The sequence below is a fragment of the Labrus bergylta genome, chromosome 19 (assembly GCF_963930695.1).
Source record: "Labrus bergylta chromosome 19, fLabBer1.1, whole genome shotgun sequence".
Taxonomy (NCBI): Eukaryota; Metazoa; Chordata; class Actinopteri; order Labriformes; family Labridae; genus Labrus; species Labrus bergylta.
Genome location: NC_089213.1, coordinates 2,075,252 through 2,089,498, shown reverse-complemented (window position 1 = coordinate 2,089,498; position 14,247 = coordinate 2,075,252). Strand labels below are relative to the sequence as shown.

Below are 14,247 nucleotides of genomic sequence, written 5' to 3'. Positions count from 1 at the left end.
TAAATAAATAAATGTATAAATAAATACTGGAATAAATAAATAAAAGAATGAATAAATAAATAAATAAATGTATAAATAAATACTGGAATAAATAAATAAAAGAATGAATAAATAAATAAATAAATGTATAAATAAATAATGGAATAAATAAATAAAAGAATGAATGAATGAATGAATAAATAAATAAATGTATAAATAAATACTGGAATAAATAAATAAAAGAATGAATAAATAAATAAATAAATGTATAAATAAATACTGGAATAAATAAATAAAATAATGAATAAATAAATAAATAAATGTATAAATAAATACTGGAATAAATAAATAAAAGAATGAATAAATAAATAAATGCGTGAATAAATAAATAAAAACTGGTAAATAAATGGGACATAACTAATTAAATGTCTTAAATTTATTTCTACATTTATTTATTTCCACAGTATTCATTTATACATACAATTTATAAATGTATTTATAAATGTATAAATGTATTACTTTATTAATCTATTAATTTATTGATTGATTGATTGATTGATTGATTGATTGATTGATTTATTTATACTTCTGTCAGATCTCGTCCTCCATAGGCGGGGGCTCTACATTTTCCTCTCGTCCCTTTTAGTCCCCGGAACCGGAACCGGAAGTATCCTCCAGGTATCTTGAGAGAGAGAGAGAGAGCAGGTGACACTTGTCGTCGCCTCTCTGACTCACACTTTCACGTCAGCTCGGGTCGGGTCCGTGTCGGCGGAGGCTTGGTTGCGGTTTACCTTCCTTTGCTTGTACAGTTGACATTATGGCGGCCGCGGATCCCCGGTCCTCGAGTGACGGCGGGCCGGCCAGCAGAGCAGGATTCCCGGCGGGAGAGAGCAGCAACGACCGCGACGGGCCGGGCGGCGGCGGCGGCGGCGGCGGAGGAGGAGGAGGCGGGGAAGGAGAACCGGAGAGAGACCGGGCGACGTTCGAGTGCAACATTTGTTTGGATACTGCCAAGGACGCTGTCATCAGTATGTGCGGACACTTGTTCTGGTACGATTGTTTTGATATGTGGAGGTTGTTGTTGTTGTCTTAGTTCAACCCACCGGGCACAGGGAACCTTTCACCGTGTTTTACGGCCTCCACAACCCGTCACTGTGAGACACTTCACGGCGGTAGAAATGACAAAACAGGGTGTGGGTGTAAAATCACTGTTGTAGTTAAATCTGAAGAGTGGCTGAACTTCAACCCCCTAATACACCAGGTTTTATTTAAAAAGTCTGAGCATGTGTTGTCCTTTTAGTTCTGGCTTGCATATTTGATCATTAAATATAATATAATATAATATAATATAATATATTTACTTTATTGATCCCAAACTGGGAAATTGTGGCGTTACAGCAGCAGGTTGTCCAACACACAATGTTAGCAAATCTAAACACAATATAATATTAAATACAAAGTAAATAAATATCAAATAAATATCAAAACTAAGAATGAGAATATATACAACCAGGATTTAACTAAGCATTACTAGTCTTAAATATGAAATATTAAATGTAAATGTGCAAAAACAGAGTTGTAAATGGACAGTATTGACATAGGGGGGGCGGCTCAGTCTGCAGGGATTTTGGTTGGTTGGGAAGCGGAGGGTCACCGGTTCAAGTCCCGGTGCAGACCAAAATATGGAAGTTGGTCTGGTAGCTGGAGAGGTGTCAGATCACTTCCTGAGCACTGCCGAGGTGCCCTTGAGCAAGGCACCAAACCCCCCTCCCCACCATCAGCTCAGGAGCTCCGTCACCCTGGCTTCTCTCCATTAGTGCGTCCTGTTTGTGCATGTGTGTTTGTATTTCAGCCTATGTTTGTGTTGCATGATTACAGAGTGTAAAAACTGAAATTTCCCCTCGCGGGATCAATAAAAGTAAATCTTAATCTTAGGGAAATGTGCAATCAGTGATACTATAAGTTAAAGTGCATGAGTGTAGACATGTTATCAGCAGAAACTATACAATATAACGGAGAGTAGACAGACAAATGAAGTGAACATGAGTGCAGGGATAATTTGTAAATTTAAACACGTGCAGAACAGATTACAGTATGACAGATATTATCATGATGACAGTTCTCTGCTCACATGAGGTGAGCTGTTGTACAGAGTTATGGACTTCAGTAAGAAATATTTCTTGTATCAATGTGATCATGTGATCTTCTCTGATCTCTGGAGGAATTAAGTGCTCAGGTCAGATCATATCAGATGGTTGGATGTGTGTCAGAGGTCACAAAGCAGCCACTTTGTCTTCCACCACCAGTGACACATTAACTTAGCTGTTTAAGTTCAATCCGTAGCCTGCAGGTGCATAATAAGTTACCTTGGAGTGGAGAAGCGATGTCCAAACATCAAGCTGTTAGTGTCGGGTTTGCTTACAAAACTATTAGTTAAAGATTAGGTTGGGTCAGGGTGCGTCCATCAGATCATTGATGTCAATGAGTAACAAGAAATTACAGCACAGAAAAAATGGAAGACATGTTTTGAAACAGTTATCAAAGTGTATGCACGTTTTATTTTCCAACTATAAAATGCTGCACAATACAATAAGTGACTAACAGATAAATAAATACAGACTCTGTGAGGCTGCACTCCAGCTGTACCTCATTCTATCTTGGTCTCAATCAAAATCTTGCACAACCTTTAGTCTTGCACACGTCCACACACACACACACACACACAACAGTGAAGCGTGAGTTTCATTCAGGAGTTGTTGTGATTGTTGACTGACGGCCTTCTTGCCCGCTCAGGCTAATGTGAGATTAGAGGCAGCGAGAGTAGGATTGGGGTCAGACCTAAAGACATGGAGTAACTTATCTTCACCGGTTGTTTGCTCATGTAGTTTCATCTGATATGGATCTGTGTTTGGTGTTCAAGCTGCAGAGACAGAGGTCGAGGTCGAGGTTAAGGACGTAGAGGACACTCAGGCTGCATAGAAGTGAAGATGCCACATGCTCTCCATTACTTATTTCGTCCTTTTAATTAGAAAAAAAATATTATTTTCTGCTTAAAAAGGCGCAAAAGTAGTCCATTCACACCTTTTAAAGATGGACACTAAATGATACCTGAAGAGCAGATAGTTTGAATGATGGTGGACGATTATTAGTGTCTCCTCTATGAGCAAAGAGTTGTTTTTTAAGGATTAAAAGAACGATTCTGTTTTGCTTTAACTTTCAGAGTAACATGTACACACACAGTCTCACACACACACACACACACACACACACACACACACACACACACAGGTGTTTTTGTTTAGGGTGTTGTTACAAAGTGACTGATACATTGTGTTCCTGTTTATTTAATATATTTATTGAATAGTTGAGCTTCGGTCGGGGCACTTTTCATACACGTGCAGTTGCTTTACAGTCATTGTAGCTCCTGTATCATGTTGCTGATGTAACTTGGTTGCTATGTTACCGGTGCCCCCCCCCCCCCCCCCCCCCCTCGTCTCTCTCTCATCTGTAGTGTAAGGTGATGATGAAACAGTCGGCAATGATGAGAGGTGTTGACGTCAGATCACCTGCTGCAGCTTCAAAACAAACAGCTTAATCGCCTTTTAGTTATTGTCTGTTTGAATATCGAGTCAGCGTCTTACTTGTTAAATACATTTAGATGGCCTCAGTAGGAGACATTTTACCAAAGACAGTTTATTACTTTGAACCCTCTCTGAATTTTCTTTAATTGTTGACCTGCAGCAAAACATTTGGACTTGTTGCTTCAATGCTCACAAATAAATCAATCGAGTTAGTAAATGGAAATTCTTGTGTCACAAATGAGACAACGACACTCACTCAGATTTTACTCTGAAATTTGAAGCATGAAAACTGAACCTGTGGGGGAATTTCTGTAGTTCTTTAGATTATAATGTACAGATGTAATTAGGTTTATTCACTGTTGTCTAATGTCAGTCAGCGCTGACACAGTTCAGTTGTTATTAGAACACCAAGGACGGCTTAGAGAGTGTCACCTGTTCTTCCTGATATCTGCTGGATGTTTGGTAGACTTGTTGTCTGCTCCAGTGTTACAGACGTCACAGTTTAGTCTAGGTGGGTCAATGTGACCCTGATAATGATCATGTCTTTTAGGATATATGCGATGCCTTTCGAGAAGTTCGGCAGATGTGATAGAGCAAGACGAAGAGAGGGCGCTATAACTGGAGCTCTTAGGGTCCGACCGATAAGAGTTTTTTGGGTCCGATGCCGATATTAGGAAGAGAAAAAACTGTTAAAGGCTTTATATGTGATGTTTTGATCCAGCAGATGTCGCCCTTGAGCACCAGCATGAAACTAAAACAACTCGCGCTGCATTGTTGTGTTAGCATGCTAATGCTAGCGATCTTTATTATGCTGGTATCTTCACACTGCATGTAAATTTACCTGAAATGAGCGTGATCTAGAAACACAGTTGAGCAGTGAGTACAGTATGTTATTCTTCTTTTCTCTAGTCCCTCAATTAAACAACTTTTATACACGAGGGGAGGAGTCAGCCGGCCGTCCGGGCGATGTAAACAAGCTGAAGATAGGACTCTGAAAACATCACAGACAGTGGGACTCGGGTGTTACACCCATTGTAGACAGTCAGGACTCACAGAGTTATTTTCAGAGGACATACTTGATTTCTACATTTAAGTGTGAAAAATCACATTTAAATACTTTCAGTGATAAAACAGCTGATCTGTAAAGATAGATATAGACATGCACAATTTTTGCATTGATACCTCAAATGCAGTTATCAAACACTTGAAGATGATCACTCTGGAAAGAAACTGTGCATGTGCCTGTGTCATAACTTGACACTCTGGAGCGTGATGACACTTGTTGTGATCTCTGCTGGTGAAAGTGAACGGCTCGTGTAATACAATGAAACTCAAATGAAATGCTATTTGACTGGTGGAGAAATGTAGTATTATTGGCGCAGAGCTGCGATATAATTAGCCGATACCAATATTCACTTGATACGCTGTTATCGGCCGATATTATCGGTGAGCCGATAAATTGGTCAGGCTCTAGTTTTTTATTATTTTATGCCATTTCATTAATAAACCTTGATCGGTTTCATGCAAAGTCCTCTTGCCAGAGACAACGACAAAGTGTTCTTTACTAAAATGTCAGTGCAGTATTTGTAAACACCTGATTGAAATCAGAGGGCGTAACGAGACAGAGAAACAGTCAGAGTGTTTTCATATTCAGTTTAATGTTGTGAAAATATGAGCGTGCATCTGTTTAATGGTTGTAGTGGGATGGAGTGTGTGTGTGTACACTGTGCAGTCAGGCTCCAGTGAACACTTATTGAGCCTCTTATAGGAAATTAAGCGGTTAATTTCAGGTCACAAGAGCCCGGCTGTACGTGTGGTAACACGTTAAGTCTCACTTAAATGGGCTGTTGTGTTAACTTCAGCTTTTTGCTGTGTGTGTGTGTGTGTGTGTGTGTGTGTGTGTGTGTGTGTGTGTGTGTGTGTGTGTGTGTGTGTGTGTGTGTGTGTGTGTGTGTGTGTGTGTGTGTGTGTGTGTGTGTGTGTGTGTGTGTGTGTGTGTGTGTGTGTGTGTGTGTGTGTGTGTGTGTGTGTGTGTGTGTGTGTGTGTGTGTGTGTGTGTGTGTGTGTGTGTGTGTGTGTGTGTGTGTGTGTGTGTGTGTGTGTGTGTGTGTGTGTGTGTGTGTGTGTGTGTGTGTGTGTGTGTGTGTGTGTGTGTGTGTGTGTGTGTGTGTGTGGTTAGGCCCGCCGGAGGCGATAACTATTTTGTGGTTAAGAAGTGAAATGTCTAAAACCAGTCCTGCCTGTTCGTCTTTCAGGGATTCGCTGACAGAAGTATTCATAGAGTTCACTGACGATGCTTTAACACTGAAAACGTAAACCTTAGAAATAACTAACACCCTGCTGCAACATAGAGTTCAACTTCAGCGTCTGTACAGGGTGACAACAGTCTTCTTAGTGATGAAGAAAAAATCCATGAAGAACATGTAATCTTTTTGTTCTTCTTGTTAGCGCATGAGGGGAGCTCTCTGCTTACATCATGGAAAATCTAAATTTAGACATTTGGATGAAACGCTCCATCTGCAGTGTCTCTAATTAACTGAGGTCTTAAGGCAGAACATTTCTCATTTCTTTTATAATACGCTTCAATCTATGGTGCAGGATTCAGTTTAAGAACGCTTTTTATACATGCAGATGATCTCATCATTCAGTGTTCATCAAGGAAACACTTTGTTTGTTTGTGTAGCTTACTTGAACTGTATATTTCCTGGAGGCTCGTCTGAACGTGGAAAAACACCTTTTTGTCTTTGAATTGTAAGAGTTATATTTTACACTCTACCACTGCATGCACTACTCTACAACACATACTGGCAGTTTGAAAGAAGAGCTGTGATGGATTTAAGTCTAATGTTGGCAGTAGACACAGCACCAGATTTTGACTTGGGAAGTGTTCTGGTATCTGTACTGAATGTAGGAAAACAGTTCAATAGAAAGTAAAGAAAGTGGCAGAAGCAATCCGTGTTAATCCTGGAACCCATTGGTGGTCATCAAACCAATTAGCTGTAAGAAATGTCTTTTAACATCGGCATGCAAGTGCAGTTTAAAATCGGCTGTTGGGAGTTCATTCTTAGACTCATTCTTGCATTTCAGCTTGAATGAGTCAGAGTGTAAACAAAGAGCAACGCACAGAAAAAGAAGTCTTAGCTAGAAGTCCAAATGCTAACGCCCTGACTTCAGCGGAAGGACGAAAAGCCTTTATCCATCTTCAGATGATTCCCAACTGGTTCTGAGATTAGGTGACCAGCTAACCAGCCCTTCCTTTAAGTAACACTTTGGGACTTTCAGAGCAGATTTTTCAGACCAAAACAAACTGTCTCTTTGAACACACCTCCTTCATCCCTCAGCTTCCACTTGATTCCTGCATCCTGATTCACCTGCAAGTGTCTGTGAGGCAGAGAGGACGGCAGGAAAGTGATAATAAACATCGAGAACGAGATTCTGCGACGTGAAGATTTCAAGTGACGATATGTATCTCAAAGTTAATTCAGTTGTTTTCTGATGATCTTTTTTTAGACCACAGAAAATCGTTTTGTTTCCACTTTGGAAAGTCTGTTGGTTCCCCCTCAGTTTTACTCGTGGGACAACAGCCGGTCATTTTGCCTCTGGAAACAGCGTCCCTGAGTGGGCGGGGCTGTGGCTCTTCCCCCGTGTGGTGGCAGGTTGGGGAGGGTGGGCTCACGTGAACCGTTAACAAGCTGAAGGACCCACCAGTGTGAACACAGAGCTGAGAACATCAAGGCCAGAAGAGTTAGACTTCACTCTCTTTTTAGGAAACCATTACCCCACAATGTATTTACAGAGAGACGGTACATTTGATTTTTCTTCATTTAAAAAAAAAAACATAATATATGACACTCAAATTTCATGAATCTTTTTAGACACAGAGTAAATAATTTAGACTTTTGTGGGCATTAAAAAAAACTATAAGAAGAAGAATGGTGAGAAAACCTCGGTGGTAGCACAAACTGGTGTCCTGAATGTGCATCATTCACTCCCATAATGCAACAGCAGAGTTGAAATACACACAGGTTGAACAGATGGAGCTTATTAATAACAGCAGTGGGGAGTGGGGAGGAACAGGTTTTTCCAGGTTGGTGGGCTTCTATAGGAGGGAGATTCACCCGGTGGGGGGATCAAACATGAAGATTAACACACAAAAAAGAAAAGATTGATTTTATACAAGCGGGTGTTGAAATGAATTGTTTGTACGATGAATGGACATGGATGATTTCTGCATCGATTTATGTTGACAGTGATTTGTTAATAATAATAAGAACGGGTCTCTGCAGTAACATGAATGTGAGGATGCAACCCGTTGTGATGCATCGTAATGTAGAATCACATCGTTGATAAAATAATCATGATGAGATGCTGCTCTGTTTTATACTCATGAGTCAAATGTTAGTGAAGTGGACGACTCGTCTTTAGTGAGAAAGGATGCAAATTAATCGTTTCTGTTTTTGTCTCCCCCCCTCCCCCCCTCTCTCTCTCTGTCTGTCTGCAGCTGGCCCTGTCTTCATCAAGTGAGTATATTTCTCTTTAGTAATGTCGTCCTCTGCTTTGTAACACTCGTTGGCCACCACAGGTGTTTTCACTCTGCAGACTCAAACAAACTGTATTTAGTCACTTTGCTTTTACACGAGTTCTTAGTACTTGTAACACAGGGGTTAAGATAAAGAGGGGGGGGGTGAGTTCTGATATATTCTGTTTCCAAATGATCCAAACTGAAACAGATTTAGTCTGTCGGTCTGAACGAGGCTCTACACTTAAGTTAATCAGCGTGAGGTTGTGATGTCATCCAGCGTGTAAACTACACCTGTAAGTCGACTTCAAGCAGCTTAAACAGGCTGATGCTCCTAAAGCCTGTGTTTACTGCAGCTTCTCTTTACTACTCTCTCTCCACCACTCACACATGTAGAGCTGCACACTGATCACATATCAGTGTTAGACATGCTACTAGACACATGTTGTAACCACGAGAGGGAGAGAGAGAAAGAGAGAGAGAGGGAGTCTGAGTTTTGGTTTGCTCCTAGAACAAAATGTAGAAATGTGTTTGATCTGAAATGGTTTTTCATCGTGTCAGTGGTTGGAGACGCGGCCCAGCAGGCAGCAGTGTCCCGTCTGTAAAGCGGGCATCAGCAGAGAGAAAGTCATCCCACTGTACGGCCGAGGGAGCTCCAGCCAAGAGGACCCCAGGTACCCCAGAGGAGTCCTGACACCGACTTCCATTTAATATGATTCTTTTTTTTTTGTTTTTGTCGCCTCATTTGGCTGACTGGTCTGTGTTGTTGACTGGTCTGTGTTGTTGACTGACTGGTCTGTGTTGTTGACTGACTGGTCTGTGTTGTTGACTGACTGGTCTGTGTTGTTGACTGACTGGTCTGTGTTGTTGACTGACTGGTCTGTGTTGTTGACTGATCTGTGTTGTTGACTGGTCTGTGTTGTTGACTGATCTGTGTTGTTGACTGGTCTGTGTTGTTGACTGGTCTGTGTTGTTGACTGACTGGTCTGTGTTGTTGACTGACTGATCTGTGTTGTTGACTGACTGGTCTGTGTTGTTGACTGATCTGTGTTGTTGACTGATCTGTGTTGTGTTGTTGACTGATCTGTGTTGTTGACTGGTCTGTGTTGTTGACTGATCTGTGTTGTTGACTGGTCTGTGTTGTTGACTGGTCTGTGTTGTTGACTGGTCTGTGTTGTTGACTGATCTGTGTTGTTGACTGATCTGTGTTGTGTTGTTGACTGGTCTGTGTTGTTGACTGATCTGTGTTGTTGACTGATCTGTGTTGTTGACTGGTCTGTGTTGTTGACTGATCTGTGTTGTTGAGTGATCTGTGTTGTTGTTGTTGACTGATCTGTGTTGTTGTTGTTGACTGGTCTGTGTTGTTGACTGGTCTGTGTTGTTGTTGTTGACTGGTCTGTGTTGTGTTGTGTTGTTGACTGGTCTGTGTTGTTGTTGACTGATCTGTGTTGTTGTTGTTGACTGGTCTGTGTTGTGTTGTGTTGTTGACTGGTCTGTGTTGTGTTGTGTTGTTGACTGATCTGTGTTGTGTTGTGTTGTTGACTGGTCTGTGTTGTTGTTGACTGATCTGTGTTGTTGTTGTTGACTGGTCTGTGTTGTGTTGTGTTGTTGACTGGTCTGTGTTGTGTTGTGTTGTTGACTGGTCTGTGTTGTGTTGTGTTGTTGACTGGTCTGTGTTGTTGACTGGTCTGTGTTGTTGTTGTTGACTGGTCTGTGTTGTGTTGTGTTGTTGACTGGTCTGTGTTGTGTTGTGTTGTTGACTGGTCTGTGTTGTTGACTGGTCTGTGTTGTTGTTGTTGACTGGTCTGTGTTGTGTTGTGTTGTTGACTGATCTGTGTTGTTGTTGTTGACTGATCTGTGTTGTTGTTGTTGACTGGTCTGTGTTGTTGACTGATCTGTGTTGTTGTTGTTGTTGACTGGTCTGTGTTGTTGTTGTTGACTGGTCTGTGTTGTTGTTGTTGTTGTTGACTGGTCTGTGTTGACTGGTCTGTGTTGTTGTTGTTGACTGGTCTGTGTTGTTGACTGGTCTGTGTTGTTGACTGGTCTGTGTTGTTGGCTGATCTGTGTTGTTGTTGTTGACTGGTCTGTGTTGTTGTTGTTGACTGGTCTGTGTTGTTGTTGACTGGTCTGTGTTGTTGTTGACTGGTCTGTGTTGTTGTTGACTGGTCTGTGTTGTTGTTGACTGGTCTGTGTTGTTGTTGTTGACTGGTCTGTGTTGTTGTTGACTGGTCTGTGTTGTTGTTGTTGACTGGTCTGTGTTGTTGTTGTTGACTGGTCTGTGTTGTTGTTGTTGACTGGTCTGTGTTGTTGTTGTTGACTGGTCTGTGTTGTTGTTGTTGACTGGTCTGTGTTGTTGTTGTTGACTGGTCTGTGTTGTTGTTGTTGACTGGTCTGTGTTGTTGTTGACTGGTCTGTGGTGTTGTTGTTGTTGTTGTTGACTGGTCTGTGTTGTTGTTGACTGGTCTGTGGTGTTGTTGTTGTTGTTGTTGACTGGTCTGTGTTGTTGTTGTTGACTGGTCTGTGTTGTTGTTGTTGACTGGTCTGTGTTGTTGTTGTTGACTGGTCTGTGTTGTTGTTGTTGACTGGTCTGTGTTGTTGTTGTTGTTGACTGATCTGTGTTGTTGTTGTTGTTGACTGGTCTGTGTTGTTGTTGTTGACTGGTCTGTGTTGTTGTTGTTGACTGGTCTGTGTTGTTGACTGGTCTGTGTTGTTGTTGTTGACTGGTCTGTGTTGTTGACTGGTCTGTGTTGTTGTTGTTGACTGGTCTGTGTTGTTGTTGCACAGGTTGAAAACTCCTCCGCGGCCTCAGGGACAGAGAACAGAGCCGGAGAGTCGAGGCGGGGTGAGGACTCACTCCCTTTAGAAATATTAATCACAGTTGTTTTGACTCTTCTGGCTTTGACTTGTTTTTAAACCCTCTCGCTGCGTCTATGTTTCCGTTTGTTCACAGATGTTTCAGGGTTTCGGGGACACCGGCTTCCACATGTCTTTCGGCATCGGTGCTTTCCCCTTCGGCTTCTTCACCACAGTCTTCAACACCAACGAGCCCTTTCACAGAACAGGTGGGTGCACAACAAATATGTCAGCGAGTGAGTGCCCATATTTGACTTTAGCAGATCAGACTTTGAGGTCACAGAGAGGATTCATGTACGATGTAGTTCCAGCTGTTTCCTCACTTTGAATCATAACAAACTCTTGAGCCCGGCGTACGCTGCGCCATCTCAGGCCGATTTCTGACGTCAAATTTCAGGCCGCTCACACATCGTAACACTGAGGGACGAGCTGCTGCCGACCGCTCGGAAGATCGTCTGCCATGTTTGATATTTAGTCAATAGACAGAAACACAATCACACAGTGTGAGTCGAGCCAACAGCTGATCATTGATAGTGTTTAGAAAAATCCCTCACTCTTCTTTTAGTAGTAGTAATCATTTATTTCGGTCAAAAGAAAAAACAAAAACATTTTGACTGAAAAGGTGAAGCTTTATCTTATTACACCTCCCCTTGTTATAAATCTGATTATTTAAGACTAGTTTGGTTACAAAAAACAAAACATATCAGAACAAAATTTCTTCCAAAAAAGAAAACAGAAAACAGAAGTCACAACCGACCTTTTATATTTGTGAAACATCATTTTTATAAAACAAAACTTTAAGTCTGGAAAGTGAACTACACATTGTTAATTTAAGTTAACCCCTTTTACTGAAATACACGTGTTCTTTACGGACAGTTTAATGATGGTTCCTTCATTTAGAGCTCTCAACAAACCAGTGCTTAATCCAACCTTCACTGACCATCATGTAAATGTTATGTCTCTCTGGTTTACCATCTTTCCCTCAATTAAAAAGTCATTCTTTATGATCTCACACACGTTTCAAACACTGATGAGCTCATTCTGATAATTAGAGCAGAATAAACGTCCATGTGAACACGGCTGTTTCCTTCATGTGAGGTAATCATTGGACTACAGATGGAAACACATTTTCCCACAAGACACTGCTCTAATAACCTCTCTCTCCCATCCATCCCCTCCCCTCCCCCCGTCCCTCTAACAGACCAGTATGCAGGTGATCACCAAGGCAACGCTAACCTCAACAATGGCAATAACAACTGGCAAGACTCCCTCTTCCTGTTCGTCGCCATCTTCTTCTTCTTCTGGCTGCTGAGCGTGTGACAGAGACCGGACGGGAAAACAAACAAAACACAAACTCTGACACACTTTAACCCGAACCACACACACACACACACACACACACTCATTTTTACATTTCCTAGCAGGTACTTAATTGGGAGAGAAAGCAGGGGGAAACAATATATATAGAAATGGGGGATTTTGGGGTAGTCTCCTCCTGACAAAAGGCAGATTCACTTTAGCCCCGCCCACCTGCTTTGACGTTTTGTTTATGCAAGTAACACACACTGGGAAGTAAAGTGGATGTGTCCCAAAATGAATGATGTAAGCACTCCATTTCTACATGCGTCTGTAGATATATGCACATGGAACAATACATAGTGTACAAGCTCACTGATTGGCTGAAGAGACAGTATTATGAGATGAAGGTGAGAGAAAAATCTTTTTGTTTTTTTAATCCATGCAGAAAAAAACAAGTGGAGGACATTTTGGGACAAATTTCTTATTGTTTTTTTTTTATTCCTCCTGAATGAGTCTCTGAATTATTCTTTAATAAAAAAAAGAGGAATGAAGTTTAAAGGCTTTATATGTGATTTTTCACACTTAAATATAGAAATCAAGTATCTCCTCTGAAAATAACTCTGTGAGTCATGACTGTCTACAATGGGTGTAACACCCGAGTCCCACTGTCTGTGATGCTTTCAGAGTTTTCAGAGTCCTATCTTCAGTTTGTTTACATCGCCCGGATGGCCGGCTGACTCCTCCCCTCGTGTATAAAAGTTGTTTAATTGAGGGACTAGAGAAAAGAAGAATAACATACTGTACTCACTGCTTAACTGTGTTTCTAGATCACGCTCATTTCAGGTAAATTTACACGCAGTGTGAAGATACCAGCATAATAAAGATCGCTAGCATTAGCATGCTAACGCAACAATGCAGCGCAAGTTCTTTTGGTTTCATGCTGGTGCTCAAGGGCGACATCTGCTGGATCAAAAAAAATCACATATAAAGCCTTTAAAGTGGGTTAAAACAGAATTTAAAAAAAAGGAGTGTGGAGAAAACGTCCTTTAAAAAGGCCAAAGAGTAGCAAATCAGTCAGATACAAAGAGGGGGCAAAACGATGTCATTGAATGAAGTTGCCGTTTACAGTTTGGGATGAAAAAGTACTAATTTTGAAGCCTAACTCTTGACAGTGGTAATAGCACAGCTGGATGCATTTTCTATACACTTGTCTTAACAAAAACTACCATTGCACTGTGAAGTCGTTTTGTAGACGGAGCTGTCCTGAAGGTGGAGCGTCGGCTGGGGTCGAACCCTCTCTCTCTCTCTGTGTCTCGTTTTGTTGGCCAGTGTGGGAGATTTTCACGAGCAATTTGGGAGACTTAAAAAAACAAACAAACAAAAAAAACCATCCTGACACAGATCGAAAAAAAGATCTTGCTCGTAAAGTAGCTCAAAGAGAGAAGGGTCCTTCAGCCGAGAGGTCAAAAGGTCAGCACACAGAAAAGCTCAATGAACTCTGTCACAGTTGATGTAGGGTCTTTTTTCTTCTTCTTCTGTCTGTTTGTGTCTGAGTGCGTGTGTATACATTATATATTTGTACATAATGAATATTGTAAATGCAGTTTTTAATGTGTTTTCTGAGTGGATGACCAACCATGTGAAACAAGAGAGGAACGAGATGTACAAAGTAAGTAGGCTTCGAAATGCTTTTTGTAAAGCAAGATCCGCTTCCTGGTTTTCATAAACTCCCTCCTTTAACCCATGTTAAGAACTCTTTCTGCCAACCCCCTCTCCTGTGAAGTTCAATAAATGTTATGAAAGAAAGTTGGTGCTTTCATGCGTCTGTGTCCACTATTTCCTGACATTTCACAAACCTTAAATTTATCTATAAAAATATAAACTGCCCGGGCGTGAAGAGCTGGATGATAAGTGTGCAGCCGTTAAGAATCTCACAGAGGGTTAGAGCGCACATTAAATCCTGATTTAAAGGATCTGTTGCCTACTTGAATGTAAATTCCTCAAATGGCTCCAGGA

At 41.3% G+C, this 14,247-nt stretch overlaps 1 protein-coding gene across 1 annotated transcript; it reads left to right on the top strand.

Annotated features, from left to right (window-relative positions):
- Positions 1-635: 635 nt before the first annotated feature.
- Positions 636-14,037, top strand: rnf5 (ring finger protein 5). Its single transcript, XM_020658053.3, has 6 exons — positions 636-1,029; positions 8,062-8,080; positions 8,641-8,753; positions 10,864-10,921; positions 11,030-11,141; positions 12,134-14,037. Exons 1-6 carry the CDS (start codon positions 797-799, stop codon positions 12,250-12,252), a joined length of 654 nt encoding a protein of 217 aa, XP_020513709.2. The 5' UTR covers positions 636-796; the 3' UTR covers positions 12,253-14,037.
- The last annotated feature ends 210 nt before the right edge of the window (positions 14,038-14,247 follow it).